The sequence below is a fragment of the Labrus bergylta genome, chromosome 10 (genome assembly GCF_963930695.1).
Source record: "Labrus bergylta chromosome 10, fLabBer1.1, whole genome shotgun sequence".
Lineage (NCBI taxonomy): Eukaryota > Metazoa > Chordata > Actinopteri > Labriformes > Labridae > Labrus > Labrus bergylta.
The window spans coordinates 26,138,890-26,166,358 of record NC_089204.1 but is presented as its reverse complement, the minus strand read 5'-3'; the positions used below and the strand labels follow the sequence as shown (position 1 = coordinate 26,166,358).

The following is a 27,469-nucleotide window of genomic DNA, read 5'->3' as shown; positions in this document are numbered from 1 at the left end:
TGATTTTAACATGTTAGGAGTGCTAATTAAATGCTTTTTTTTAATCATTGTGTTGCCTCACCCTTTCCTTCTCCATCAGGATGTGTTAACCTGCATTTGTTCTGTTCCTCAAACTCAGGTGTGTCAGGGTGCAGCAGGAAATTGCAACAGAAAGTGACTCATCAATAACTAGCTCCTCAGGGGCAATTATTTCCCCCCCAGATGTTATTGAAATTGGAAAATGTGAGAGATTTATCAGAGAACAACATTAAAGACACACTTCTTCATAAGTAGACGACTTCGATTGTATAATAGGTGTTTGATTTCATTTTCTGGGTGTAAGGGGGTTAACATTTAAACCCAGTTAGAGCTACTTAACCCAAGTGCAATCCTTCTTTTGTGCACCCGTGGTCCCTCTCAAAGTTCTCAGGAGCTAATTGGCTCGACATATAACGAATGCTTTCGCTTTGCCCAGTTTTGGTTTACACACCGGCTAAAGTGCAAACAGTTACGTAATTGTATCCAGAGTCCTCGCAGCAGTCTTCTCCGTTGGGGATCCGTTGAGCAAGTACCTGCCATGGCAATGTGTAGCAGTAGCTTTTGTCCTCTTGTTACCCCCGCGTTTGATGCATTTGGAGTCACCAAGCAACACCTTCGCGCAGGGATGGCGCTCTAACACCGCGGACGCTGCTGCTGCTGCTGCTGCTGCTGCTGTTGTTGCCTTTGCCCGGGTATGACGCGGAGACGCATGCAGTCTGCTGTCTGCTCTCGCATCACGGTCCAGCTTTGCCTCGACAAGCACACGGCGTAACATCCCTCCTCTCAGCCCTCTGGAGATCTGACATCACCCCGCATCCCTAATGCTCACATAAGGGGACGAACTCGTGGCCGGAGCATCTCTCTAAGGGCGTGGCACCTTTTTTGGATATTGACGCACGAAAATGTGTGACCGAAGGATTGGAAGCTAATAAGGCGTAAACAGGACTGTTATTTTTCTTCCAGCTGACAAGTCTCCATGTATACAGTGGTAAGTCTTATTTCTGACCTGGCGGGGGAGCCAGATGCTATTGGTTTCACATTGCCTTTATTTGCCTCATTTTGTTTTTATTGTTATGGATCATAAGAGCTTTCTGAGTCGAGTTAAGGAGCGTCCTCGTACCTAACATGCGCCCACATTGCGCACTTTGACCCGCGATGGTGAGAAATTATGGGATTTTTTTGAAGCGTGGGTTTTTTTTTTTTCCGGTGTTGTGATCCTGTATGGAGTCAAGACAAGCATTGTTCTCCTTTTTCCTTATCCCGGCTTTCTTTTGTCTCACAGAGCTCCAGTTCAGGGAACCCTTCCCTGCACGGATCCATGTCTTCCTCGGCGGATTTTTCAGACGAGGATGATTACAGTGTTAAATCAGGCTCGGCATCTCCGGCACCCGGGGACACTTTACCCTGGAACCTGCCCAGACATGAGAGGTCCAAGAGGAAGATCCAGGGAGGATCCGTGCTGGATCCGGCAGAGAGAGCAGTGCTCAGGATCGCAGGTGAGAGGCAGCCTTCCCTGACATCCACTTATTATTCTGTAACAAGGAAAACACAATGAATCCACCTCGCTGCAATACGCTCAGCATATGGAGAGTACATGAGCATGCTCAGGAGTGTGTTTTTCTGGTATTCCCGGTTTTATTTGGGGGCTGTCATGACGGATCACTTGTGGTGCAGGTGTCGGTATCTTGGTCTTCATTTCCTCTGTACATGGCGCCTATAAGAAATCACAAGTTTATTAAATATGTAGGGTCAAAAAATAAACAACAACATTATTTAGTCCGACATCAGCTACAATCTATTTGACTTTTTATCAGTAATATGCACATGTATTAGGATATAAACCATTTAATGAGACAGAATCACACAAGGACGAGTCTTATGTGCTCAGAAGTCGATATCAAAAGTCAGGTTTTCAGTCAGAATAACAGAAATCCTTCTATAATGTCTTGTTTGTTTGCTCACTTGGTGACCAACTTGGACGTTTTATAGCTCTAAAGTAGGCCTAATTCATCTTGATACTTTGACACTGCTTGAGGTTATAAAAATCCATCCCAGTCCGGAATAAAAGGAGGGCTTGATTAAAACACAATGTAGCAGATTTCTGTTAAAAAAGGGGTCTATTTTTCTTTTTTTCTTCCTGTAGCTAATCTCGCACCTCACTGCGTTAATGTGTGCCCATTCAAGGCAGCTGACAGGACAGTATAGCTGCAAACATTAAGCTTTGGACATCTGACCAAAGCTATTTGAAGTCTAGCAGGTGGATTACTGTGAAAAAAGAAAGTGGTCCGTGTTACCAGCCGGTACAGAAACGCCTGACAAGGAAATTTCAGTAAAAACACTGTAAAAAATGAGCGACTCATTCAGCCTGATTTTGACGTCGTGTTTTTCCCACTGATGAAAATGAGTGCAAACCTGATCAGACTACGATGAGATTTGAGTGCATGTGTTGAGAAAGAAAAATATTATTTTTATTTTATGCGTATTTTAGCAACAATATCGGTGCAATGGACTTGTCAAGACAGACATTTTTTGCAGCGCGGGCCTTCCTATCAATGTCGTTCACTCCGGAGAGGAAGTGTCGCCCATTGGACAGAGCGCAGACAAGGGAGGGATGTAGGGCGTTTCCTTCTGTGCAACAACAGCGCCGATCACTCCTACAGCACATATACACACATGCACATAAACACACATGCGCGCACACACACATACACACACACACACACGCTGTGTCCCCGTCCGCCGCTGGTGAATGTCCAGTTTGTGGAGTCCGGGTTATGGCTCAGTACGCAGCGCAGGCTAATACTCTCTCGGACGAACAGGAATACCTTCAAGCCTATGAGGATGTTTTGGAGAAATACAAAGGTAGGATCGATGCTGATTGGACATTGTTTTGGGTTTTGAGGCGATGAAGAAATTGCCCCCGATTGCTTCGCTTGACAGTTCAATAAATGTCAGCATTGCCCCCCCTCCCTCCTCCTCCTCTCTGTGGTGGCTGCCTGGTGTTAGTGTCTTTATCCCTGCAGTGGAAAAGTGGGAATATTTCCTGCATGACATCACATTCAGGCTGAATATTTATATCCAGGACAAAGACTTTATTATGAGGCTTTTTAATGATCTTATTCGATCATTAGATAAGAGGATAATGAATGTTTTTTTTTAGCTGTTTGAATGAATGTATCTACTCACCCTGAAATGTGTCTTGAAATCATTTCAAGCCAGCTGATTGTCAGACTTTATCATCACATTGAAAGGTCAATCAGACAAACCAAGTCGGTATAGTTCAAATAGATGATTCTTCCATGATGCAAATGATCTCTTTATGTGTTATTCAGAGGGGATATTATAGGACAATCATTGACTGATCGTTCCTCATTTAACCTATGTGGTGTCTCAAGGCAGATAGGACGATGACATAGCAGGGTGAGGCGTTAGCTCCTATCAGTAGCTCATGTCACTTTATGTAGCTGCTCCTTTTGAAAACCATGCCATTAATTACAGCAAATCCATCACACAAAGGAGGTCCATGTTCTCCCGTGTCTCTTTGACAGCTCAAAACCACACACGTGCAGTCTGAGGCCGGGCGTGCGCTGGGAGCTGAATTCAAACTGACAGCGGCAGTTTTTAACTCTTTTGCTTCATCACAGGCAAAACAACAGTGAGCGTGGCCCTGTGTGCTGTTGTGTTGAACGCCTGTTGTGATCATGTTGAGTGTTGTTTGTATTCAGCAGAGCAGAGTCATCTCTGTTTTAAGGCTAAAACAGGCCGGAGGCTGATGTGATCATATGATTTAGCATCATTAGGAAGATGTGGCTCTGTTCTTAAGGCAGAGGAGCTGTGACGCAATGAGCTCACTCATCCTTCCTGTGTCCTTCTTCTATCATCAACAGCCGTTCTGGGACATGTTTTCACGTTTGAATTATTGATTTTTTTGGGGGAATATTTGACCAGTTGTTGCATGAATAATGAACCGCACAAAGAAGGGTAAGGCTTTTCTTTTTTGTATTATGATTTAAAACAACACATTTCAAGCTTGATGGACGCATTTAAGCTTCGGAAAGATCTGGATAGTCACAATTTTTGTTAAAAATGTTGTGTCATCTTCATTTCTTGTTTCTTGTTTTCCATTCATAGATGTGTGGCTGTTGAGTAATCCTGGTGGGAACTTGAGATCAGCTGGTGGGCTAATCATTACATCCATGCAAACTCACCTTTAACATGTTTTCCATCAGCGTTTTGTACACGTGTTGCCTGTCAGCTTGGACAGCAAGAATCTCTTAACATTTATTTACTCCAGGTCAGTTCAGATTAGGGACAGGATACAGCAATGAATTCAGAAGTTCTTTGTAGAGTCCCTTGACTGCTTGTGTCTGACGATAATATAAGATAAGATAAGGTATGATAAGATAAGACCGAGCTATATTAGACGAAAATGAAGATGAACTTTATTGTCCCAGTGGGAAAATTTGCCTTGGACTGAAGGAAATTCTGTTGCCAAAAAGGAAAAGTGTTAAATTGAAAGACACCGTGCCTACGATAAGTAAAATAAAGGAATGGTGAGTTTTGTAACGGTACAAACAATAACCTTTACAATGGCGGGAAAAAAACAATTATTTTACAATATATTGAGATGAAATGTTTTAATTTGAGAGGGAAGCTCTACAAAGATTCTTCGTTGAGGTTCATTTGAAGTGAACTGTGCTTTTGAGTTTAAGGCTGGATGATGAGTCAGAGAAATCTTTATATCAGCGTCTAATACCCTCTTCCTTCTTAACACAATCCTGTCCCTTAATGTCAAGTTGTCTTTCCAGGTACAACGATGGCACAAACCAGTTTATTGTTTCCATATAAAAAAAGATTGTTTCCTTGTCCACAGCGAAGACATATCTCTTTGGGGCGCTGGCTAAGTGCTATGAAAAAGCTCCTGTTCTATAATTTGAGTTGTATTTGCAGCAGAGCCCCGAGCTTTTCTCCATGTGATGCATGGAGAATCAAAGAGGGACATTTTTCACCGGAAAAAAAAATCAGCAACAGTAACCAAACAAACACAGCCTAACAGACCAGTAAACAGAACAGCCAATGGGTCAGCTGTAAAGTAGGTTGCATAATTGTCTTTGTCTCACCCAATTTAAGATTTTGGATCCGTTTTTACAGTTTAGGGTTTGGCCTCACAGTCATCCATTACTTCTGAGTGATGCTGGCTGTCGCTTCCAGATAAAAGAGAAAAGCTGGAGGACAAAAAAGTTCAGGCTTCATCGGAGTGAGCCAGTGCGTTGCGGTGTTACCTTTTGTGATCCCAATTTGTTCGAAGCATACTGAAAAGAAATCATTGATAAAGGAAGTGCTGTCTCGACTGAGTTTTAAAGGAATGAGGGTTAAAGATTTTTAGTGACTAAGCATAACAGTTTCCATTGACTGGAGGCATGTTTAAGGTCTTATACCTCCAGCTGCAAGGCATGCCACACTAATTAGGTGTTAGACTTAATAGCACCCTGAACACAGGAATCGCTTTGGGCTGAAATTCAATGCAGGCTTTTACAAAAGACTGTAAACTTGAGGAGTGAGCTAAAGACATGGTTTCAGCGGTTAATGGGCAGAGTGGCTGCGTGGGATCAAACTGTTCCAGCAGAGCCTGTTCGGTAGGCCTTCAGCGTGCAGAGGGTCATAAAGTTCCCCAACACTTGATCATCCTCTGACATCAGGGGAGATTTAATGGATTAGACATTTGGTGGTTCAGTCAGCTGTTCTTGGAGTTCATTTTGTTTTTGAGACGCCATATTAAAAAAAAACTGACGATAGATTAAAAGTGAAGTTTATTCATTCCTGCAAATTATAGCAATAATATTTTAATCCAAGCTTATACTTTTGTCTATACTGGACTTAATACTATTATGATCAAATTTGGCTTAATAGGGTACTAGCTAAAATTATATCTTAAAAAGAACACTACAGCCAGTGAGCTAAAAATCTGTTCTGACAATTTCCGAAACCACATACTTACATAGTGCATACTAACCCTTCGTTAGCAACACATTAAACCTTGGAAAAGCTAGCTATGCTAAGTCCATTTAACAACAACATTCATCAGTTTATTAAAAATACAGCTACTTCGTCATTTTGATATCATTTGGAAATATATAAAATATATTTCAGTACGGTTACTTTTATTTGAATGCTGCTGGCGAGCTCTGTGATTGGATAGTCTGAGAGCTGCAATGCATTATAGGGAGGTGTAGTATGACAAGTGTGCTCCCGTCTCTTACTCTTTTATTTCTCGAATAAACAAAATTACATGATTTCGAATCATACTCAATGTGACGCCATATTTAGTGTGAATAGTATAAAAGTATGCGGCTTCAGACACAGCCTAAGATCCGAACATTCAAATGCTCACAGCCTGAGAGCTTCATGAAAAAAGGAGCGCTGGATACTGATTAGTAGGAATTTTCTATGAAGAAAATATACGTAATCTTTTCCCTGAATGTGAACAGATTCATTCAGAGTGTTTGCTACAGAACCAGTCTTTAGGTTGCCGCCTATGTAAGTTGTATGTAATAGGAAGGTGTGGTCTGTAAGTGTCTGCCTGACATTTCTTCCTGTGAATCATTCTTGTCCCCATTATGACTTAAGCTCTCTTCAAAAGAAGGATTTCTGTAGATACATTAAAGAAACGTGTGATTATTCAAATCAGTCTTTTATGTGTTTATTATCTTGCATCAGGGACCAGTGAGAGAGCATTGTGTTTTCTGCACAGTCACTGCCTTTGTCCATCCTGCTGGGCCGTGCCCAGCCCAACCCCTCTGCTCTATGTCGACAGCCCACTCATCACATTCAAACGGCCCAGCTAGCGGCCCACACACACACGGCAGGCTGCCTCCATGGACACTGTCTGCTACCATACAAAAGACACTTTGTTTTTTTATGTGAGCAGCATCCAAGTTCCAGAGACTTGTTCATGTGTCAAGTTGATGGTGTGACGCTTTGGCTTTTAACTGCGATTTGGACGCCAAGAAGCCACACTTTGAGAGTGGTCTTTACCCACCTCACTCAGCAGGCAGATGAACAGTCTGTACGGCATGTTGTTAACAAACAGTTGGCCACTGCAGCTTCCCTAAAACAGACCTCTAAACGTCTGTCTTCTTAAGCTGAAATTCAACTGAGTTTTCAGGTGACGAACAGGAACATTTCTCTGGGAGGAAATGCTTAGAGGAGAGAGTAGTGGAAGACATGCAGCAAAGGGCCAATGTTGGATTTGAACCCACAGCCGCTGCGAAGAGGTTCATTTTAAAAACAAGTCAGACTTTGTTTTCAGTTTTTTCAGAACTTCATTTTTTTTATATTCACACAGTTGAAAAAAAAAAAGCTTTAAACAAAACAGTGCATTTGGTTTGAGAGCAAACAACCAACATTTGGTATAATCACGGGGTTATCTAATTATTAAGGGTCATTTCACAGCTACCGCAGCCAAATTCCTAAGTGCTTATGGCACACTAAGTGCATTAGATTTTTTTGGATCAGTATCCAACTCTGGCTGAACTTGGTGCAACCTGATTTCAAAATAAGCGTCTAGCAGGAACTGATTTGAAACTCATACAGCTGCCGGTGGTTTCAGTTTACAGGTTTAAAGAGCAGATCTGTATATCTGGTTTTTCTTTTAGCTGCAATGAGCAATGTCTTATCTGGATGTTTTGATTTTGATGTCTATCAATTTTAGAGAGTTTAATCTAAAAGTTAGAATTAAAAAGAAAACAAAAATGAAAACCTTCACAGCTAGAAGTGTTCCAGTAGTTATAACTGGGCCTCCTCAGCTACTGTCTTAAATGTGGCATTGTGAATTGGGGGATACACCGGCCAACACAGTATACCTACACATCAATAATATTTATCTTGGCTACCTCCAACAGGTCTCAAAGCAGAAAAGAAGAACACTGCGCTGCTCTCAAAGAGTAACATTAGTAAGAGCCAGCCAATGTATGCTTTAAGTGTTTTTCAATAACACTTACTAAGTCTGTCTACTTCAAAATTTCATGTTAAGATGATTGAAAATGGGAAAAACACTTTTTCAGTGTTAAATATCAAGATTTTATACTTCTGTGGAATTTGGAGTAAGGGATTCCTTTGGTGAAGTGAGCCTATAGCTATACAACAATTATAGTTCTCATATAACATCCATAGAGCCTTTGCAATAATGCCAACGACTTTCATATTACAGTGATAGTATGCAGGGATTTACAAAAATACAAAAAGAACATTTTAATGTTGACCCGACTCAGAGCTCTAGAGTTTCCTCCCAATTTGACTCACTGCTTCTCCACTTCAGGACTCCTCACAGTGGCACCAATGCCGTGAATGAGGGTAACATGAGGAGAAGTTAATCGACCAAAACAGTAGATGATAGGGAGATAAAAAGAAGAAGAAGACAGTGAGGTGTTAATGTTGAACAGCAGGGGGAAAAAGTGAAAGGCGAAGGGTTACGATGTCATATGGTCACCAGATTTCAGTGATTGAATACATTAACCCTCCACTTAACATTTTTAGGAACATTCTTCAGTTAATCAGAAATAATGCTGTATCATTGTGATTGTCTTGCAATAAATCAGTTATCACAGAAGGGCTGCACCCTGATATTATCGTTATCGTGGGCCATGTATGGCATGGTATTGTGTGTGAGCTTCCTTGCCATTCTCATCCCTGATAATATAATTCATCCCACTTTTTTCAGGGATCAAACTATAAAGTACAAGTCATTATTGGTATCAGGATTTTAAAAAATTTAATCAGAACGCCTCTATACAGAGCTTTATATTTTCTTATGCCGAAAGATAATATTGTACTTGTGGCAAAGCCTTTCATTGATCTAATCAATAGACTTCATTTCAAATGGGCGTTGTAATTCAAAACCAGCAGAGCTCTCAGAAAGCTTCCTCCTGACCCATCAGTCTTCAGCCACAGAAATCTGACTCCCTGATTCAGTCTTGATTATTCTTACATGTATCATTTAGATATATATGGTTTGTCCTGAGTCTAACTTTGATGCAGTCCCATGCAGACATGTGTCCGAGTGAGATGCCTGATCAGTGTTGTATTTGTGAATGTTGTATTTATATGCTGTCATGGTGATGGGAAGAGGAGCATGACCGAACCTCATTCCACCACTCTGACATGAGATCATCTAATGCGTCTCTGTCCCACCCTGACTCATGCTCCACAGCCTCTCTCTCTCTCTCTCTCTCTCTCTCTCTCTCTCTCTCTCTCTCTCTCTCTCTCTCTCTCTCTCTCTCTCTCTCTCTCTCTCTCTCTCTCTCGCTCCAGCATGCAGCAGATGCTGGGAAGCAATCCCACATTAGAAACAGGAAACAGATTTCTCCAATATTTCTCCGCTGTTTCATAGCTGGCTAGGAAGAAAGTAGTTCCATCTGGTTTTGATGACTCTTCAGTTTTCTTTTTTAAAATCTGAACTCTTATGAACTTCCTGATATCAGCTGAAACGCTATACAGCTCATGGATGTAGCATAAAAAGCGTGAGAAGAGGATTTGGTCATCAGTGAGCCATGAGTGAAGTGATTTTACCCCTCTGTCTGCTATATTTAAAGTAATATGATGTGTCAGACTTATTCTGCTGTTGTAGTGATGATTTTTCACCAGTAGGGGGATGGGCTTCTTATTGAGGATGTGACTCTCACTGATGTCTAAGAAGGTTTTCTTTTTTAATTTCAAGGCTGATTTCTGAATTGGGCAGGACCACAGAAGCCTGAAAAAGAGATTGTTGGCCTTTTTGATGTGAGGAAAATCGGTGATGTTTGATATCATTGTTCAATGACAATGTAACTTCAGATGAATTGGACATAATAGCTACAGTGTTACAGTTAACGATGTTTCAGCCATCAGCATATTTTGCAGTATTTGTGGTTGTAACTCATTTTCTCTCTTAAATCCAATATATCTAAAAAATTACAAAGTGTTGTCTTTTTCACCACATGGTTGCTGTCATCCACATGCTGCCTCCTCCCTTATCTCCTTCTCAGCCAACATGAAAGCGAACGTCAAGGAATGTGCAACCAATCATTGGTTAAACGTCTTCACCCTCACGGTCCGCACCAGAATTACTCCTCGGTTAAATAAATAATAATTATTTTTACATGTCGGCCCTCGATGCCAGTCAAATATTATGCTCAAACTGCATCCATATAGACTGGCTGTAGTTCCTGTCAACAGGCCTGCTCACCATGCTCTACTGCGCAGATGTAAACAAGCGCAGAAAATAGATAGCGTCTCGTATGAGCAGGCAGAAGCCTCAAGGTCTGGCAGTATTCTGATCCAGAAATCTGAGATAAAAAATAAATAGGGAGTATCAGGCCTGTCTTGCATATTGACCGGAGCAACCATAACCACATTGTCTAGAGATGTTAACCTGCAGGGAAGACCGATAGCTGGCGGTGCTAGCGTTTGTAACTTGAGCCACAATAAGCAAACCAAATTACATGACTATATTCTGAGTGTTTTCTTATCTTTAATCTAGTCGACCAGGAAATAAGTTAACTAGGAACACTCCTATTAACATCAAAGTCATCCTCAAACTGACACAAATAACTCTGTCTAAGGGTAGTTGAGGGTTACCTGCAGCATCAGCTGATAGCCAATGGTGTGATCTGATAAAACAAATATTTGCATGCTTGGTGCAGATGCATGGTTTGTAGAATATTGTTTTTTTTCTGATACTTGTGTTTCAGGCAGTCTTTTGTGTTTTGTTTTCCATTAATTTTTATATCTAGATAGAAATAAAACAGTGTATTGTTTGTGCAGCTTTTACTGAAAGAAGCTCTTATTAGTTGTTTGAGCCCATTTGGTATGCGGTTATTAGAGAGCAAGACTAATTCAGCGTGGCTGAGCGTTACTTCATCTAGGATGACGCTGAAAAGCAGGAACTTCTACTTACTGCGCTCTTCACATTTGAAGTTGTTGTCAAGGACATTTGTGGGTTTTTTTTCTCTCTCTCTGAAAGAAACAGATTCTTTCGTGCAAAAAAAATTGATCTCCTCCCGTGCACACATCACTCAAATGTGACAGTTGCAGCTGTTGCACATACGGAGGTATTGAAGTGTTAGCAACCGTGTGTGTGTTTGTTCATGTTTCTAAGTGTCTATTAGCAGTCATTAATGCTTCCTCTCTTCCTGTCCTTGACTTCACTGAGTGCCTCTGTAGTGATACCGTGTAGATCAGAGTGCTGTGCCAGTTTCACCTTCATGCTCTGTTTTCTTTTCATCAACGGTTGCAAAATGTTTCTGCTAAACTAAAGTGGTTCTTTAGTTTTACATCTTAACAGACCTAAACCTAATGTCACTTATGGTGTTGATTAAAAACCTTTTAAATCACATTTTGCGCTATTGTGTCTTGAAATTGAGGCAATTTTGTTGAGGAAAAGGCTGAAATTATATGAAGCTGCGGCTCATACCCTGCCTCTCGGGTGTACATGTTCTTCATCTCTAGCACTTTGCAGGAATTAGCTTTAGAAAAGCTGATAATGTCTGCACAGAAGCCGAGAGTTTTTAGCCTTTTTCCCTCCGTTTTAAGACTTCAGACTAAAGCAAAACTCTGACTGGAAGAGCTTCTTTCAAGGTCTGGCAACGTGTTTCATTTGCAGAGCGGTTTCAGTCACATATTTGAGATGCTGCCCTGCCCATCCGAGACGACTGAGTGTTGCATGCTCACTTACAAAGAATGAGAAAAATGCATGTGCAACTATCTCCCCTCCACTTACTTTGCTTACCACTGCCGGTAACAGAATACCATGTAAACAACCTGCTGAAGAAGATGCACTGGACTCCATTTTTGTGCTGAGTCACCACTCCTCTGGGCCTCTATTATAATGATCAATGTACATTAAACCATTAAAAAAATAAATGTGACAAGTCTGACCAGGGTAAACTATCCAATATTAGAATTTCAGATTACTGTTGCAACTAGCCGTTAATAGGCAGCAAGTCTGTCTTCATGTCAGTCCATCACATCTTAGTGAGTGTCTCTATAGCACATTCATCAGGTCAAAATACTTCAGGAGCAGTAACCTGCAAAATGATGCCTTCAGCTGTGCCTTCTGTGTAGGGCAAATTACTAAAAATTAGCATGTTGAAAAGGTATACAAACTAACAATGCAGAAATTGTATATGCTTGAGGATTACATCTGCATCATGCCTCAGAGGATGTTAGCATGCTGCTCTTAGCATTTGGTTTAAAGCAGTGATTCTTCTTATCCTGCCTGTTTGTGGCCAGGACCCTACGCTGCTGTGCAAGAGGTTTACTTTAACGATACAATGATTGATTTAATAGATTATATGAGCATTTGTTGTCAAACTAAGATCAAATATCCAGTGTTATAGATATATGTACAACAAAATCCGGGCCTCTGCCATGCAACAAAGATCCTTGTACTCAAACAAAGCTAATGCAAACATGCCTCTGCTTACTGAGCTGGTTGTGACTCAAGAGCTGTGAAATGAGAGCTGTTGAGCAACAATGTCTAGCGCGTCCTTGTCACAGGCTGGAAGGTTGAGGGCTTTTCCAGTGTAGTCTTTATGACTGTTTTGATTTCCCTCCCATGCGAGGTCAAGAGGATTACACAGGCTGGGTTTTGATTGCTCGGACTTTTTTTTCACTCCGCTCTGCTCAGAATTTGAGGATATTTTAGGCACCCTGATGTAACAAGATGCCAAAGGCTGTCACCAGCCCCCTTTGTGCCAGACAATCCCTTCAAAAAATAACAATTTCTTTACCCCTCTGTTTGGATAATTTGATAAAAATCTGGTTATTCGAGATCTGGGTGAAGTGCTGTCTGTTCTGCATTTGGTGTAATTTCCTGAAGTTCTGTGTGTGTGTGTTGCTGGGAGCTGTTTAGTATCACCCCTGCAGGCGTACGAGTGTCATATCCTGAAACTCTAGTTTTTGAGTATTTGAATGCAACACAAGACAAATGTGTCTTAACATATAGAAACTTTTCTTATGGATGGATTGATCTCTCTCACAACAAAATAAGATCATATGAACTGAATTCAAGCCCCTTTCCAGGAATACATAAAATCAACTCTTCCATATGTTAGACTCTCCTCTACCACAGGTGCTCACTTCAGTCATCTATCTCCTATGTGGAAATGAAGGACGTCACCTAAGTGGTACAGATTATGTGGTCTGCAGTTGCAGGGGCAGCGTGGTTTAGGGTTGTGGCTATTAATAACCACAACGCACATGTGCTCTGCCGAGGTCTACAAATAAGTGTCTGAGGAGCTCTGTGGCTGTGTTTGAATGCGGTGCTCGACTTTTGGCTTTGAGCAGGTTGTACTGTAGACGGGGGACACAGGCTAAAACTGTCTGGACATGTTGGTTGTTAATTTAAGAATAGCAACTGTGTGTAATTTTCAGCATTGTTTGCTGTTTCGATTGAAAGAAACCACTTGAGTATGCTCACACTGATTACACAAGACTGCACTGTAAACTCCTACTTAATTACTACTGGTTTAACTTCCTAACATGGTGCAAATTTGCCTCTAAAGGAAATTTGAATTACTATATTCTGACAACATCTTAAAGGGCCATAAATATCAAGAGGTTCAGATATAATGTGTAATGAGTGTTTTTAGTTTGGCTTAAAACATCAAGCAAAAAAAAGTCAGAGGCCACACCCTTTTTTAAAGCTGTATCCATCACCTCTGGTAAATATGAACTCTATGAAATCTAGTTAACTGAGTTTAGAGTAACAAAAACACAAACATCTGTACAGTTCTACTTTTATTGCATGAAGTACTACATTTATTACAATAAAGACTTTTTCTTCATACCTTAAATACTTAAAAACACATCCTAAATTAAATTCCACTCGTGCTTTTTAAGTCTCGATCATAGATTTCTTTATTAATTTTTGTAAGTTAAGTTCCAGTCCTTTTTTTCTTTCTTTTTTTAAAATAAAGTTAAAAGCCAGACTAACCTTCACAGGGAGTGATTCTTTTTTGCTCTTATTTGAGTTATGGGGTTTACAGTGTGGCAAACAAAAATGCATTTTGTTTGTTGTGTAAAAAAAAAAGAGTCTTTTAATGAAAAAAAAAAAAACATGTGTGCAGTTTATGATTGATTAAGAAACATGTCTTTATTGGCAGCTGTAGAAAGGCCACCAGTCACTTAGCTGTGTTAGATTCAGAGGTCAAATCACAGAATGTATTAGGTGTGGCAGAAATAATTTATAATACCTCATTAAAAAGTGTTTATATCGATTTAATATCTGATCTTCTCCTATCTTTATTACTTTTCTTGTTAGGAACAATTCATGTTGGACTACTGTTTAAAGGCTGAGAGGATTCAACGTCTTTATGAGTCATAAAAACTTCAGTCTCTGCTTACATTGTGATCAAAGATCCTCAAGAGGGCACCAAACTATTAAACACACCTTCTTATTTTTACATGTAAGCACAGGTACAGAAATAACTTATCTCACAGCGTATTTATTCCTGCTTCAAAGATTCTGCTTCTATTTTACTGCTCGCATTGATGCACCTCTGCATGAAGGGTTCAGCTGCTGACAAATGATTTTCACACCCCTTTGCATCAGTGATGTTGATCTGAGTCTATTAATCATGCTTCTTTTTTATCAGTGGTCTGTGTAGTTTGTGAAGTACAGTGTAGCCTCCTGCTGGGCACGTCTGAACGCTGGGTCAACCTCTGCCCTTTGCTCTCAGCTGGACAGATTCCTGGAATACTTCCTCGGCGGATCTATATTAATGAGCTTTTCCGTCGAGGTTCATATATTATGCAGCAAAAGAGCTTAGAAATGGGCTTTACTAACCAAATTGGTGTGCTACTGCAGACTGCACAGCTTCATCTCTCTGTTAATTCATCTGTGGAGCCACAAGGGCGGACACATCAGCAGTGACACAGCAGAACTGTCTTCCACTGCATCGCATCTTCAATACAAAGACGGATTATTTCCTTATTCCTTTGGATTCTTTTAGTAACAAATATTGTTTCCGCAGACTATCAAGTGAAACATCGATGTACTGTATTAGCTTACTTAACAGGCTCTGTGCCAGCCCTTGATCTGGATGTGACAAATAATTGTCAGACCAACCCACTTTACAATTCTCAGCAGCCTTTTCACATGCACTATTTTTAGCTGAACTAAATGAAAGAATCTGCAGACAGTACAGTCGCAGAGCTCTTAAGGTACCCCAGTTATTCTGGAAGTGCATTTTCCACATCATTCACAAGCCTCTGTTGTGTTTTTTTTTTTTTAAATCTTGACACAAACTGTCAAATGCACGTACCATGAAATCATAAAAACTGATAGATTTTGTCCTGACGGATGCAATCTTTTAAATTTCTCAATTTTACAGTAGCTTTAGAATTTGTCGTTGGTTTAAGGTGGTTGTAAAAAATTAATCCAACAAGTAACTCTGAACAAAACAACTTCCAATGAAATTTAGTTCCTTACTGAGATTTTTTTAGGTTGGATCATGAAAAGCGTTGATTACTCTCCACCTGCATGCGTCTCGGTTTGTTTCTACTGTTGTAAACATTGCGGTGACGCTTGGCAGCTGAACAATAGAGAGATGATTATCTGAAAACTCTGAAAAGTCAAGATTTTTTTGGTTGAACATGATTAGAGTGCTCAAAACACATTTGACAAGGTATTTCCATTCCATGTATCAGGCTGTAATCAGATATTATGTTGAATTGCTCTTAAATTGCAGCTTAAATAAACTGGCTCTAGTGCACTGGAAGCATCCAGAGGCATGTACACAAGAAAGCTCTGATTTTCTGTGGTTTTGAGAGCAAGAGTAACACTAAACCGCGTGGAAAATCAAAACAGAGAGTAGCCATGGAAAACCTGACAGGACTCGCTCTGTATGCTCGATGAGAAAGGGAGTCACGGCTGCCCTAGAGGCTGGTAGGCAGGCAGGCAGGCAGGCAGGCAGCAGAGAAGAGGACGACAGCTAACTGCTTCCTCAGTTGCTTATCCAGCCGCGTACCTGAACCTCGATCCTCTGGACAGCCCTCAGGAGCTGCTGCAGAGGATGAAGTACCTGCTTAAGACTGAGAGGGAGCAGAGAGCTCACATGGTAACTCTCATGTGCTGCATGGGTCAGTATTCATCTTACTGCTTAACGTCATTTCCTTGATTGATTTGGTCGTGTCGGTGCTTGTTCATTGCTAATACTTGGTAAGATATCCTCGAGCAAAACTGGTTTAGTAAGCTGCACTGAGGGAAGGGAGGGGAGAGGTTATCTGTGCTGTTAGTCCTGTGGTCAAAGTTCAGGAAAACACGTCTTTTTCCACTTTGTTTTTGGGAGAAAATGTGGCAATGCCTTGCCGGCAGATTGCTGTTAATGTTATTGAATGTACACGTGAACAGTGTGTTCATAGAGGATCACTCAGAAGGGTTTTGTCTAGCAGAGACGTGGAAAATGAGTCACGGTTGTGGTAACTGGCCTGTATCCATCTTTGCTCTGAAACTGGAAAAATACAGCGATGACAAATCAAAGTTGTTCATTATGTTGAAAAGAAGAAAACATAATATTGAAAGTTTCATTCTTATTTCCCTTGTAATAAAACAACGAATGGAAAGGAGTTGCGTTTGAGCAGACATAACTGGATGTTCACTATTTTCTTTTAAATTGCATCAATTTGCGTCTTGGTTTTTGCTTCTGGCTGCAGGAAGTCATGTTGCTATGGCGATGTGAAATTAAAAAAAACATGTGGTCAGCAGCAGTCAGGAGGGAGTGATGCCATGTAAGCCTCTGGAAAATGACATCCTCCCTAAAAGCCACTGGGACTCGTCTGCCTTTCATACAAAACTTTAAAAAAAAAACTTTCATTGACTCCTTTGCACACAGAACAATCAGTGGTTCTCAACTAGTGGACCCACCACCAACTGATTCATGACAAATCGCTACCCAAATGTATGATATTTTTAAACCAATCAGAGTTATTTGATGACAAATTGGGCAATTTTGTCCTCAGATGGTACAAAACAAATCTGTTTAAAATCAAAATACCAGGCACACAATCTCGACCCACTAAAAACGGTTCTGCGACCCACTTTTGGGTCCCGACCCACCAGTTGAGAACCACTGGTCTACATGCAAGGCACTTACAAAAGAGAATTAGGGTGGTCTAATGATCATGATTATTCATCGAAGGAGGTTAATGTTGCCCAAAACGCTTCTGTGGTGTTTCCTTTATAATGTCAAATAACACAACGTTATCTTTCTCCTTTCTCTCTCTCTCCTCCTCAGATGAAAGAGACAGAGTGCAGAAAAAGACGTTTACAAAATGGATAAACCAGCATCTGGTGAAGGTAAGAACGAATGTGTGAAAGTTGTTTTCCCCTCCCTTTCTCTTCTAACATTGACGATGACAGAACATGTCAAAGTTAAAGTTCCTGTATATAAGAATCTCATTCATCTCTGTCCAACGTTTTCATATAAACAGAAAGAAAACCACGTTAAAAATCCCACTTTCATTTCAAGTATCAACAAATCAATTCTCTCCAACATAAACAATCAATTTAAGAAACGTAGACGGTGTTGACAGTCACTACTCTCCATGCTAGGCCCTAACATGCTAACATTCCTCCCCAGATATTATTAAAGTCTGCTTAAAGTCATTTAACACAACATGTGATGTTACACCGCTGTCGCAACAGGTTGTCTTTTGTTGACTCAGGAATTAATCGCTTACGACAACGTTTCATCTGTCTGTGCAGGTTAATGAAACACTTAAACAGCCAGACATGCGCTGACATGTCTCACCTAATATCTCTTTGTGAAATGAATCACTGTCTTGTGTAATATGATTCAAGCATAAGTGGTAAGATGAACGTTGCTTTTCCCTTAAAATCACACTATTTTATGTTATGCCAAGTACAAATGTAGTCCTGTCATTCATTTGTTAAAGGGAATTATTTCTTCCCATTACTCCCCCTTTTCTGAAGTGTACTGGATATCTTCCAGGTAGACAGTGTCTTGTCAGCAATAACTTTAAGAGTTGTCTCGATAGGAAAATGTTATATTTTAAAGTCTTTATATGTGATTTTTCACACTTAAATGTAGAAATCAAGTATATCCTCTGAAAATAACTCTGTGAGTCATGACTGTCTACAATGGGTGTAACACCCGAGTCCCACTGTCTGTGATGTTTTCAGAGTCCTATCTTCAGTTTGTTTACATTGCCGGGACGGCCGGCTGACTCCTCCCCTCGTGTATAAAAGTTGTTTAATTGAGGGACTAGAGAAAAGAAGAATAACATACTGTACTCACTGCTTAACTGTGTTTCTAGATCACGCTCATTACGGGTAAATTTACATGCAGTGTGAAGATACCAGCATAATAAAGATCGCTAGCATTAGCATGCTAACACAACAATGCAGCGCAAGTTGTTTTGGTTTCATGCTGGTGCTCAAGGGCGACATCTGCTGGATCAAAAAATCACATATAAAGCCTTTAACAATACTGATAGCTGTTTGGAAACCACAGCAAAAAAAATGAATAGGAGTCGTTGGCAGCTAATGAATACTTACACAAGTAATGATATTATTGATGACGATGATGATGATGATGATGGTGATGCTTTTGTTTGATTATGATGATTTTAGGTTGGTTTTGACGCTGATAAATGCCTTACATCACCGCTAGGCTATCCGGCGCATTATATACATTCACATATTTGCATGCGGACATTAGCCTTGCCCTGAGCACAGCCTTACAAAGCTGCTTTTGTCGATGCAGACTCCTGTCGTATTATTTGGTGTTCTTAAACAAAACCTCTGGTTCTTCAACTGCTAGCATTGCTAGTAACACGTCTTTATGGCGGCTTCAGCCTTAGACTTCTTCCTCTGAAAATGCAAATAATGTTCAACCATGTTAGAGACTGGTGGGCCACTGGTGTCCCTCCTGCCAAGTTGTATTTCTTGTTTTGCTCCTGAGGGTTTTTGCGCCCTTTGATGATCATCTTCAAAGCTTGAGTCGGACATAAACCTGCCCTGAGGATGAATTTAAGGGTTCCGCCAATTAGATCAATCCTTGCTTTATGGCTATGGAGCCTCTCATGAATCAGTGCTAATGACCGGTTTTATATTCCAGTTATGCCTCGAGGAAGTGCTGGCTGCAGCTCACTGGGTCACCCAGCTGGATGAGAATCTTTGAGTAAATCATGTAAATTTAATCTCAATACTGGCAGAAAAAAAATCAGTAAATCAGATTTTTCTTGCAGAACTGCGAACATGAAAAGTGCATAAACGACAAAGGAATTACATGCGTGTAAAAACGAGCGGCTGGAACGTGTTGAACTGGAGTTAATGGTTTAATAGGGGGAATCTGTAATGTTTGACAGCTAGATTTCAGCAGGCCTCACGCATGGTCGGTGAAAACTCAGAGGTGCTGAGTAATAGTTGGGGGTCTGCTTGTCTGACCCAATAACATAAGGGTCCAGGTCTATTTTGGCTCCACAGCTGTGGCTGCTATCTGGGATTACAGTTGCTGAAAGCCCTGTGTGAAAGCAGGTCAGCAGGCTGCAGGGTGATTTCAGAGGCGCAGTATTTAGGACAGGAAGGAGAGATGGGCCTGCTGGAAGGAAGAAGCCTCGGACCGGAGCTGACAAGTGCCACGCTTAAGTGCTTAGATGAAGTGTCACAATGATGTCCTGCACAAGGTGTTATGTAGAGTGCTGTATGGCACATTCATTTCTGTTCTGAGGGAATTGTGAATGAAAAAGGGAACCACAACAACTGAGATAGCTGAAAAGAAAAGCTAACTGAATGGCATGAGCAATATGCTATTATGGCAATATTTTTTTGTTGGTACTGTATTGTTATTGTATGCAGTTAATACATTTTTGTGTACATATTCTTTTCTGCATCTTAATTATGTTTTGTTTAGTTGTTTTTTTTTCAACTCTGTGATATTTTAGCATTATTTAGGTGGAGGCTTCAAATAATCTCATTGAGTTTTCTGCCTCTTCCTGCACTGAATGTTGTCTATTTTCTTTTTTTGTTTAATATGTTTTTTTTCCCCTTACTGTGCAAATAAATAAATACTAATACTACTGAAGTTATATCAAGTGGAAGAATGTGGATGACTTTTTGGTCTGTGAAATAGTCCTGAAAGTTGTATTGCTTGACAAATGCAAATGTTATTCTTGGCTTGAAATGATACGCTGATAAAGGCTGATCAAGATGTATTACGGGCTAATAGGTGTCCAGATACATGCAGACATGTTTCTACCAGAAAGTATAATGCAGAAAACAACGTAGAGCAAGTAAAGAATGTTGTCATTGCTTAGTTTCTCCAGTTGAACGAAATCAGTGACAGCACATCGTAGAGTTTTACAGCTGAACAGACGGTGGTCAGCACTAGAATTTTTTATTATTTGTAATATGACATCATCTTTTGTTTCGGTTATAAGTTATAGTTGCACAATGCACACTTAAATGTTATTTTTTTAACAAAGCGCATGTTTAGTTTGGTCAATAGATCAGGCGCCCAGTGTACCGAGGCTCCTCGCTGCGTTACTCACAGGTCGACTCCAGGCCTCTGTCTACCTCACTCTTTCCTCCCCACAATTTCTGTCTGTCTTCAGGTGTTTTATCAATAAAGGCAAAATGGCCAAAAATAGTCTTTAAAATCTGTCTATTGAATACCAGTTACATGTAGTACATGTAGTAGTATTAGTAGTATGTATTTGTTTGCACAGTAAGGGAAAAAAAACATATTAAACAAATAACAAAATAGACAACATTCAGTGCAGGAAGAGGCAGAAAACTCAATGAGCTTATTTGAAGCCTCCACCTAAATAATGCTAAAATATCACAGAGTTAAAAAAAACAACTAAACAAAACATAATTAAGATGCAGAAAATAATATGTACACAGATATGTAGAAAAAAATGTATTAACTGCATACAGTAACAATAAAAAACAAAAATGTCAAGTAATTGTATAGGTACGGTAAGTCATAATGAACAATTGTTTAACTGTTGACGATCAGTATGATATGACAGTTTTCTCACATTTTTCTTTCCTTTTCGTTCCAGGTACGAAAACATATCAATGACCTGTACGAAGACCTACGAGATGGACATAACCTGATCTCACTGCTGGAGGTTCTGTCTGGAGACACATTGGTGAGTCAACGTTTTTCTGCGATCTTTATTTCACTTTGTTTTGGTTCATGTAGATTGAGTGAAATCACAAAACACTAAAACACTTTCCTCTTCTGTGAATATCTTCACCTGACTGAAGCAGCTGGTCTTCTCTTTTAATAATGTAACTGATGCTAGGATGATTCTAGGAGTTGATTATTAGAAATCAGATCTGTTGTGATTTTGAATCCACTCATTCGATCATATTTTCTTTAAATTATTTCATGTTTTGACCCTGTTTATATTACTGTTCAATTTAGAGATAGCTATGCAATTGACTGATTTGCTCATCACTGAGATTAGCTGGGCCGGGCTTCTAGATAAAACAATACAAAGTAGGGAAGTCTAGAGCTGTGCAGTTTTCTTTTCTTTACATATATTCTGTTGGATACAGTCATGGATGGGACGCTTTGTGCCAAAGTATTAGTCCGAGTGCTCAAGTAGCAGCGTTATTCAGTGGGATGTTAAACGCGTCTTACAAAAAGATTTATTTTCTTTGGTTGTAGTTCTTGGCAGTCAATAATAAATGATTAACACAGTTCATCCTGCTAACCTGCCTATTTTAACGCTTATTTAACTTCCTCCTAAATATTCTTTAATTTGTATGGGTGTAATGTGTTTGTAAAGAACAGATAACTTAAAGGATATGATCACATAGGCAATAAAACCTACAAAATACAAAATTGGTTGTAATAAATTTCAACTCAAAGAAAAAAAAAGTATGCTAAATTGAATACTTAGGTATTATCTATGAGAGATTTGAACAAGAAAATGCACTTTTAACTACTAGTGCCCGACTGATATGGAATTTTCCGGGGTCATTACTGATATCTATATTAGGAAGAGAAAAAAATCCAGTTATATCAACTACTTGTTTAAAACACCCCTGAATGTCTACATGGATAAGGCACCAATCTTCTAGTTTATAAAAGCTATAATTGTCATTGCCACGCCCTTGTTTCTTTATGCATGCCCTGTATTCAAATACCACAACTACACGAGAAGTCATTAAACCTCTCTGTGTCAGATTCCTGGAGGATCTCAGCTGGCGATGATTCTGAATTCTTGTCCCTCAGGAAGCAAAACGTTGCTGCACTTCTGTGGAATCAGACCACAGCACCTGACACATTCCCAGAATGAGAACGTTCCATTGTTTCCACAAAATGTTCTGTGATTGAGTCATATTACAATCATGAACAGTGTATTATTTGAGTGAAGAAAGTGGTGCAGCTATATCTATCAAAACACCATCAATCAATCTTTATTTGTATAGCGCCAATATTAAATGTTATCCCAATGTACTTTACCAAAAGAGCATGTCCAGACTGTACTCTTAGCTTTATTATTTACAAAGACCAAACATAATTCACAAAAAGCACAACAAAAGTAACAGTGGTGAGGAAAAACTTGATTTAAAAGGCTTAAACCTTTCAGAAAGAGACATAAAATGAAACAAACAAACAGCAACAACAACTGCAGCTAACGCAGACTTACTGATCCAATGCCAGTAGTAGAGGTGAAGGTAACTGTGGCATTAGCAGGAACAGCTAAGTATGATAATCGACAGATAACACTTACTTTCTCTTTCTCTTTCTGTACTGGTTGTGTAATTGTTTTTTTTTTTTAAAACTGTCCACTGACCATGAAGTGAAATTGGAGTTGTTTGTTTCCAAGTGTGGACATTTTTCAAACACTTAGCAAGCCAGAAAGTTGATGATTTGTAGATGACTTCCAGATGCTTAAATGCACTACGGTTATGGATGAAATAAGGATTGTGGAAATGATGCTACACCATACTCGCAAAGCATTATCTAATTTATCAATAAAAGCAGAGATGGAATTAAAAAGGGCTGTCAGTGTTAAACAGTTAGAATATCTTGTAGCTAATCCTGATAACAAACAAAGTCCGGCAGTCAAATCTGAAAGTCCGAGGCACTCTGATGGTGTATAAAAGTTTAGACTGCCTTTCCACACTACGGACTTTGTTTGTTATCAGGACAGTCAAATATCTACTAGCTATTCCACTTCCGTCCCCTGTCCTTGAAGAGCACCTGATTACTCTACCATTTTTTTTGACCCTGTGCAGCGCTCGCTTCTACCCTCTTTGAAGTGATGAAATCTTCATGTGGGTCCAACATTTTTTGGAAACTGTAAAGCAAAAACTGCAAGAATTGAATAGTTTAAAATGTAATATTGTGAGTGACCTACGTCCAAATCGTGTTATTTTGACCCAAAATATTGAACAGATGATTTCATTAGTGGCCCCTATGTTCATGTAGAGTTCAAATTCAGAATATATGTTCCTAATCCTGCACATGTAGAGCACACAGTGTGCATGTAGCTGCAGTATTTTGGAGTTAGATAATGGCTATTAAAGTTCTGCACGTTATCCAGCAGACCTTTCTCTGTATTATTTCATTTATCCGTTAACATGTCATTCTTTCTATAGTCTTTGTGCAGCCCTGACTTCCTTAATGTTATCATGCTGTGATGTCCCTTACTGTATATGAACTGCATGCATTCCTGTGCAAGGAGCCCCAGCTGTTACTCCCTCTCCAGTGTAACTAACTTTCATCCAATAAGTAGCTATCTGTTTTCTGTTTACATCCTGTTTCCTTTCTACTTTCCTTCTCCTCCTCCTCCTCCTCCTCCTCCTCCTCCTCCTCCTCCTCCTCCTCCTCGTCCTCGGCTCTTTGATTTTGGTTTCTGTCCATTGTCCTTCTTCCTTTTGATTTGGCCGCCATGTGTGTCCATGTCTTCCTTTCTCCCCCCCCATGTGTTGCCTTTTCGGGTGATAAGCCAAGGGAGCGTGATTTTCTGAAGACATTGCGGTTGGTGAGTGGGACAGAAGCATGCGCAGTTGAGCAGCATGATGATGGAGACACGGTGGATGATGATAAGGGGGTACGTGTGGCCTGCCCCCCCAATCCACCCACCCACCCATCCACCTTACCCCTCTTTTAACAAAAACTAAATCAGAGCGTGTTGTGGTCGGTTAACAGGAATGAAGAATCAATCCCACTGTATGATTTGTCTTTTGCTGTAGCAGAGATTGTAGTTCTTCTATAGGCGTGTAGACTTTTTTTAAAATGTTGCTAAATTTGTGATTACTTTGAGAAATGTTGTGTCACAAAAAAGACCTCTTTTGATCAAGAAAAAAATCCCAGATTACATAATCAGATGACACTGATGATGCAGAGAAATGATCTAAAGACCCAAACATCTTCATGCTCATGATTTGAATACACGTGTGAGACAAAAAAGCCTCAAAGCAACACATTTGGCGTTTGCAAAAGTATAATCAGTCAATAAATCACGACAAAGATGAGCCCTGAAGCTTGGGTCTTTATATCTATTTCAGTAGCTTTGCCCATCATTGAGCCATACGATCAAAGCACTCCAAGCATTGGTGAGCATAAGGACATTTTTCATCTGCTGCTTTTTTGGGTAATTGCTATTTTGAAACCTCAAGAGGGCCTCATAATTGAATGAGATCCAGTGAACGTAAAGCCTGGGGAGTGGGGTTTATAAAAATCTTATCGCTTTGCTATGGAGATGAGCTGGATTCTTCTCTTTAAGCTTTACAGCCTAAGAAACACGGCTGAAAGCAGCACAGGTCCTCCACTGCTGCTGCTGCATCTTGGCTTCAACGCATTTTCCATTCCATTACCTCATGCTGTGGCCCGAATATCCAAATGTATTAGCCAATAAGAAGAGATTAAATACCAATGAAGCATTACTCTTAATTAAAAAAAAAAAAAATCACATTTAATGAAAAAGCGCAGTGAAACAAATGTTCAATATGTTTCCGCTACGATTAAGATGGTTGTGTGTGTTGTCTAGCGTTGTGTTAAAATCTTGAAGGCCTTTGTAGATATGCACATGGTGGAAAATGTTGTGTACATGCACAGATTTTGAGCTGGCCTGCAGAAATGGCTACTTTTGCCATTGGTAGAGTTTTTGTGTGTTCTTTTAACCTCACCAGATCAGAGGGTAAGCATGTCCTGTAACCTCATGCTACTAATCAGTTTTCCAAAATGTGTTCTCTCCGATTTTAAGTCAGACCTGATCACGATGCATGTCCCCTGCTCCCTCTTTTGTGTCCACAGCCTCGGGAGAGAGGGAGGATGCGCTTTCACAGGCTGCAGAATGTACAGATAGCACTGGATTTTCTCAAGAGGCGGCAGGTATGGATCAATCAAAGTAAACAAAAAACGTCTCCTCTTGTTTTTCTGTCTCACTTTGGTTGAAGAATAGAATCATTTTTTTTTTTTTGCAAACAATTATCTTCAAAACATTTTAATGTGTAGATGTATGGATTAAGCTTGAAAATCTGTCGTAAAATGTGAGATTAAAACCCATCAAAGAGTGATGAAATAGCAAAAATCATTCCTCGGTTTTCTGCCTTTCCTCTCCCATTTCCTCCAGCCTGAATGTTCACATTATTAAATATGAATTTTCACATGTTGACACAGGATTGCAAACTCTCTAAAAGCCGTTTACCGCTGAATAGAAAAGGTTAAAGTGTCTGTTTATGCGTGCAGCTGCATTGAACTCTGGGAATTGCATCATATTGTGAAAAGGCAAACACATAATTGAACTGAGACAGCTTCACACAGTGGTGATTACTTAGACTCTGCCCGTTCTACCAACATCGCACACATGGCACCTTACGGGATGAAAAATGACAATTCAGCTGCCTGCCGCTAATTATAATAGCAGCATTTGAGGAGGCCTGACGGGGAATCACATCAGCAGGGGGTTCAGGGAGCTTTGATTGCCCTCCCCTCCCCCCCCCCGGGGGGGGGGGGGGGGGGGGGGGGGTGTTATGAGGAACACGATCGGGCTGAGCCGCAGCCAGATGTGACGTAAGACTTGAGACAAAGGATTCATAGATGGTCACAAATGAGTTGTTCTGTTGTCTTAGCTAACACTACACAACAGACGCATGCATTGAATCGCTGCAGTCGTTAAATGAAAAATGATCTCACTGTTTGATCTTCCCTAAATCTCCCCCTGCAGCGTATTGATTTGAATTATTACAGATGATTAGGATGGCACTGGAGGGATTAATGAATCACTTCTGTATTGAACATGTGGAGACTCCTTTATGATTCACACCTTAAATTCAATAAATACACAGGATTACGATCTCCCATAAGTGGTGTTTATTTGAGTATTTGCAGGTTTATAGCATTACATTTGTAATAGCATCATCATTTATTTATTTCAACCCATTAAGGCAAAACCCTCATTTTCAATGGTGCTGAGCTACAAACAGCAACAGAGAAGATACAAATAAAATCATCAGAGAGGTCCAGGGGTTAGCAGTGAAGGCAGAAACAGGGATAAAAACACAGAAAAAGTCATAATATTAACATGTAAAATGCTTGTTTTCATACTCCCTGTTACCTCACAGTCTCAGGATTACAGTAACAGTGATCCCCGACATAAAGGAATGACTATATCGCCCTCTTGTGGTACTTTTTTTAAATAAAGGGGAATGTGGATGTGTTTCAACTTATTATTACACCAAATAAATGTTAAGTTGGATCCTTTTATTTTACCATTTAAGAGCAGGGATTTAGGGTTTGAATTATGCAACATATTTATCATGTGTGTCTTTTCATCAGGTCAAACTTGTAAATATCAGGAACGACGACATCACAGATGGTAACCCAAAACTGACCCTGGGATTGATCTGGACCATAATTCTGCACTTTCAGGTGAGTGTTCTCATCTTTTTGTTTTTGTTATTCATTTGTTTTTAGGTAATTTTTTAAGTTTATTTTTTGCACAGATACTAGATTATTACTTCCTTAATTTTCTTGTATATATACAACTTAAGTTATGTATCTTAAATCCTTCTTGGATCAGATTAAGTTACATAAAAGCATAAAAGCATGTCAAACCACTCCAGATCAGTTTTTTATCGTTTATTTGTTCCCACCCATAAAATGGATTCCTATCTTTGACCACAAGATGTCAAACATGTGCAGCAGACATCCTGCTGGGTGTGTGACTGCGCCTGGTCTTACTCATTTCACATCACAGTGTTTACACGGCTCCCTTAAGTTCATGTTGGATTCTGCTCTGGTTGTAACTTGATGAGTTAATATCAGGTGGCTCCGTGTCGCTGAAATGTCTTTACAGGATGATGTGAGGCATGAAAACCTCGTTGACTCAGTTGTAGGAGCCTAAATGTACTTCATAATGAAGTCTGGTCTGCATGCAATAATCTTTTAGTTTACAAATTATACACAATAATTTGCATGAT

General features: G+C 40.0%; 1 protein-coding gene across 1 annotated transcript in view; it reads left to right on the top strand.

Moving 5' to 3' along the window:
* The window catches only part of dst (dystonin), a 120,246-nt gene that overhangs the window by 7,862 nt on the left and 84,915 nt on the right, over nucleotides 1-27,469 (top strand). The window contains exons 4-9 of the mRNA XM_065959701.1: nucleotides 1,301-1,514; nucleotides 17,292-17,353; nucleotides 21,085-21,174; nucleotides 23,992-24,027; nucleotides 25,302-25,379; nucleotides 26,826-26,918. Coding sequence (XP_065815773.1) covers nucleotides 1,301-1,514; nucleotides 17,292-17,353; nucleotides 21,085-21,174; nucleotides 23,992-24,027; nucleotides 25,302-25,379; nucleotides 26,826-26,918 — 573 coding nt within the window. The remainder of the gene's footprint in view (nucleotides 1-1,300; nucleotides 1,515-17,291; nucleotides 17,354-21,084; nucleotides 21,175-23,991; nucleotides 24,028-25,301; nucleotides 25,380-26,825; nucleotides 26,919-27,469) is intronic.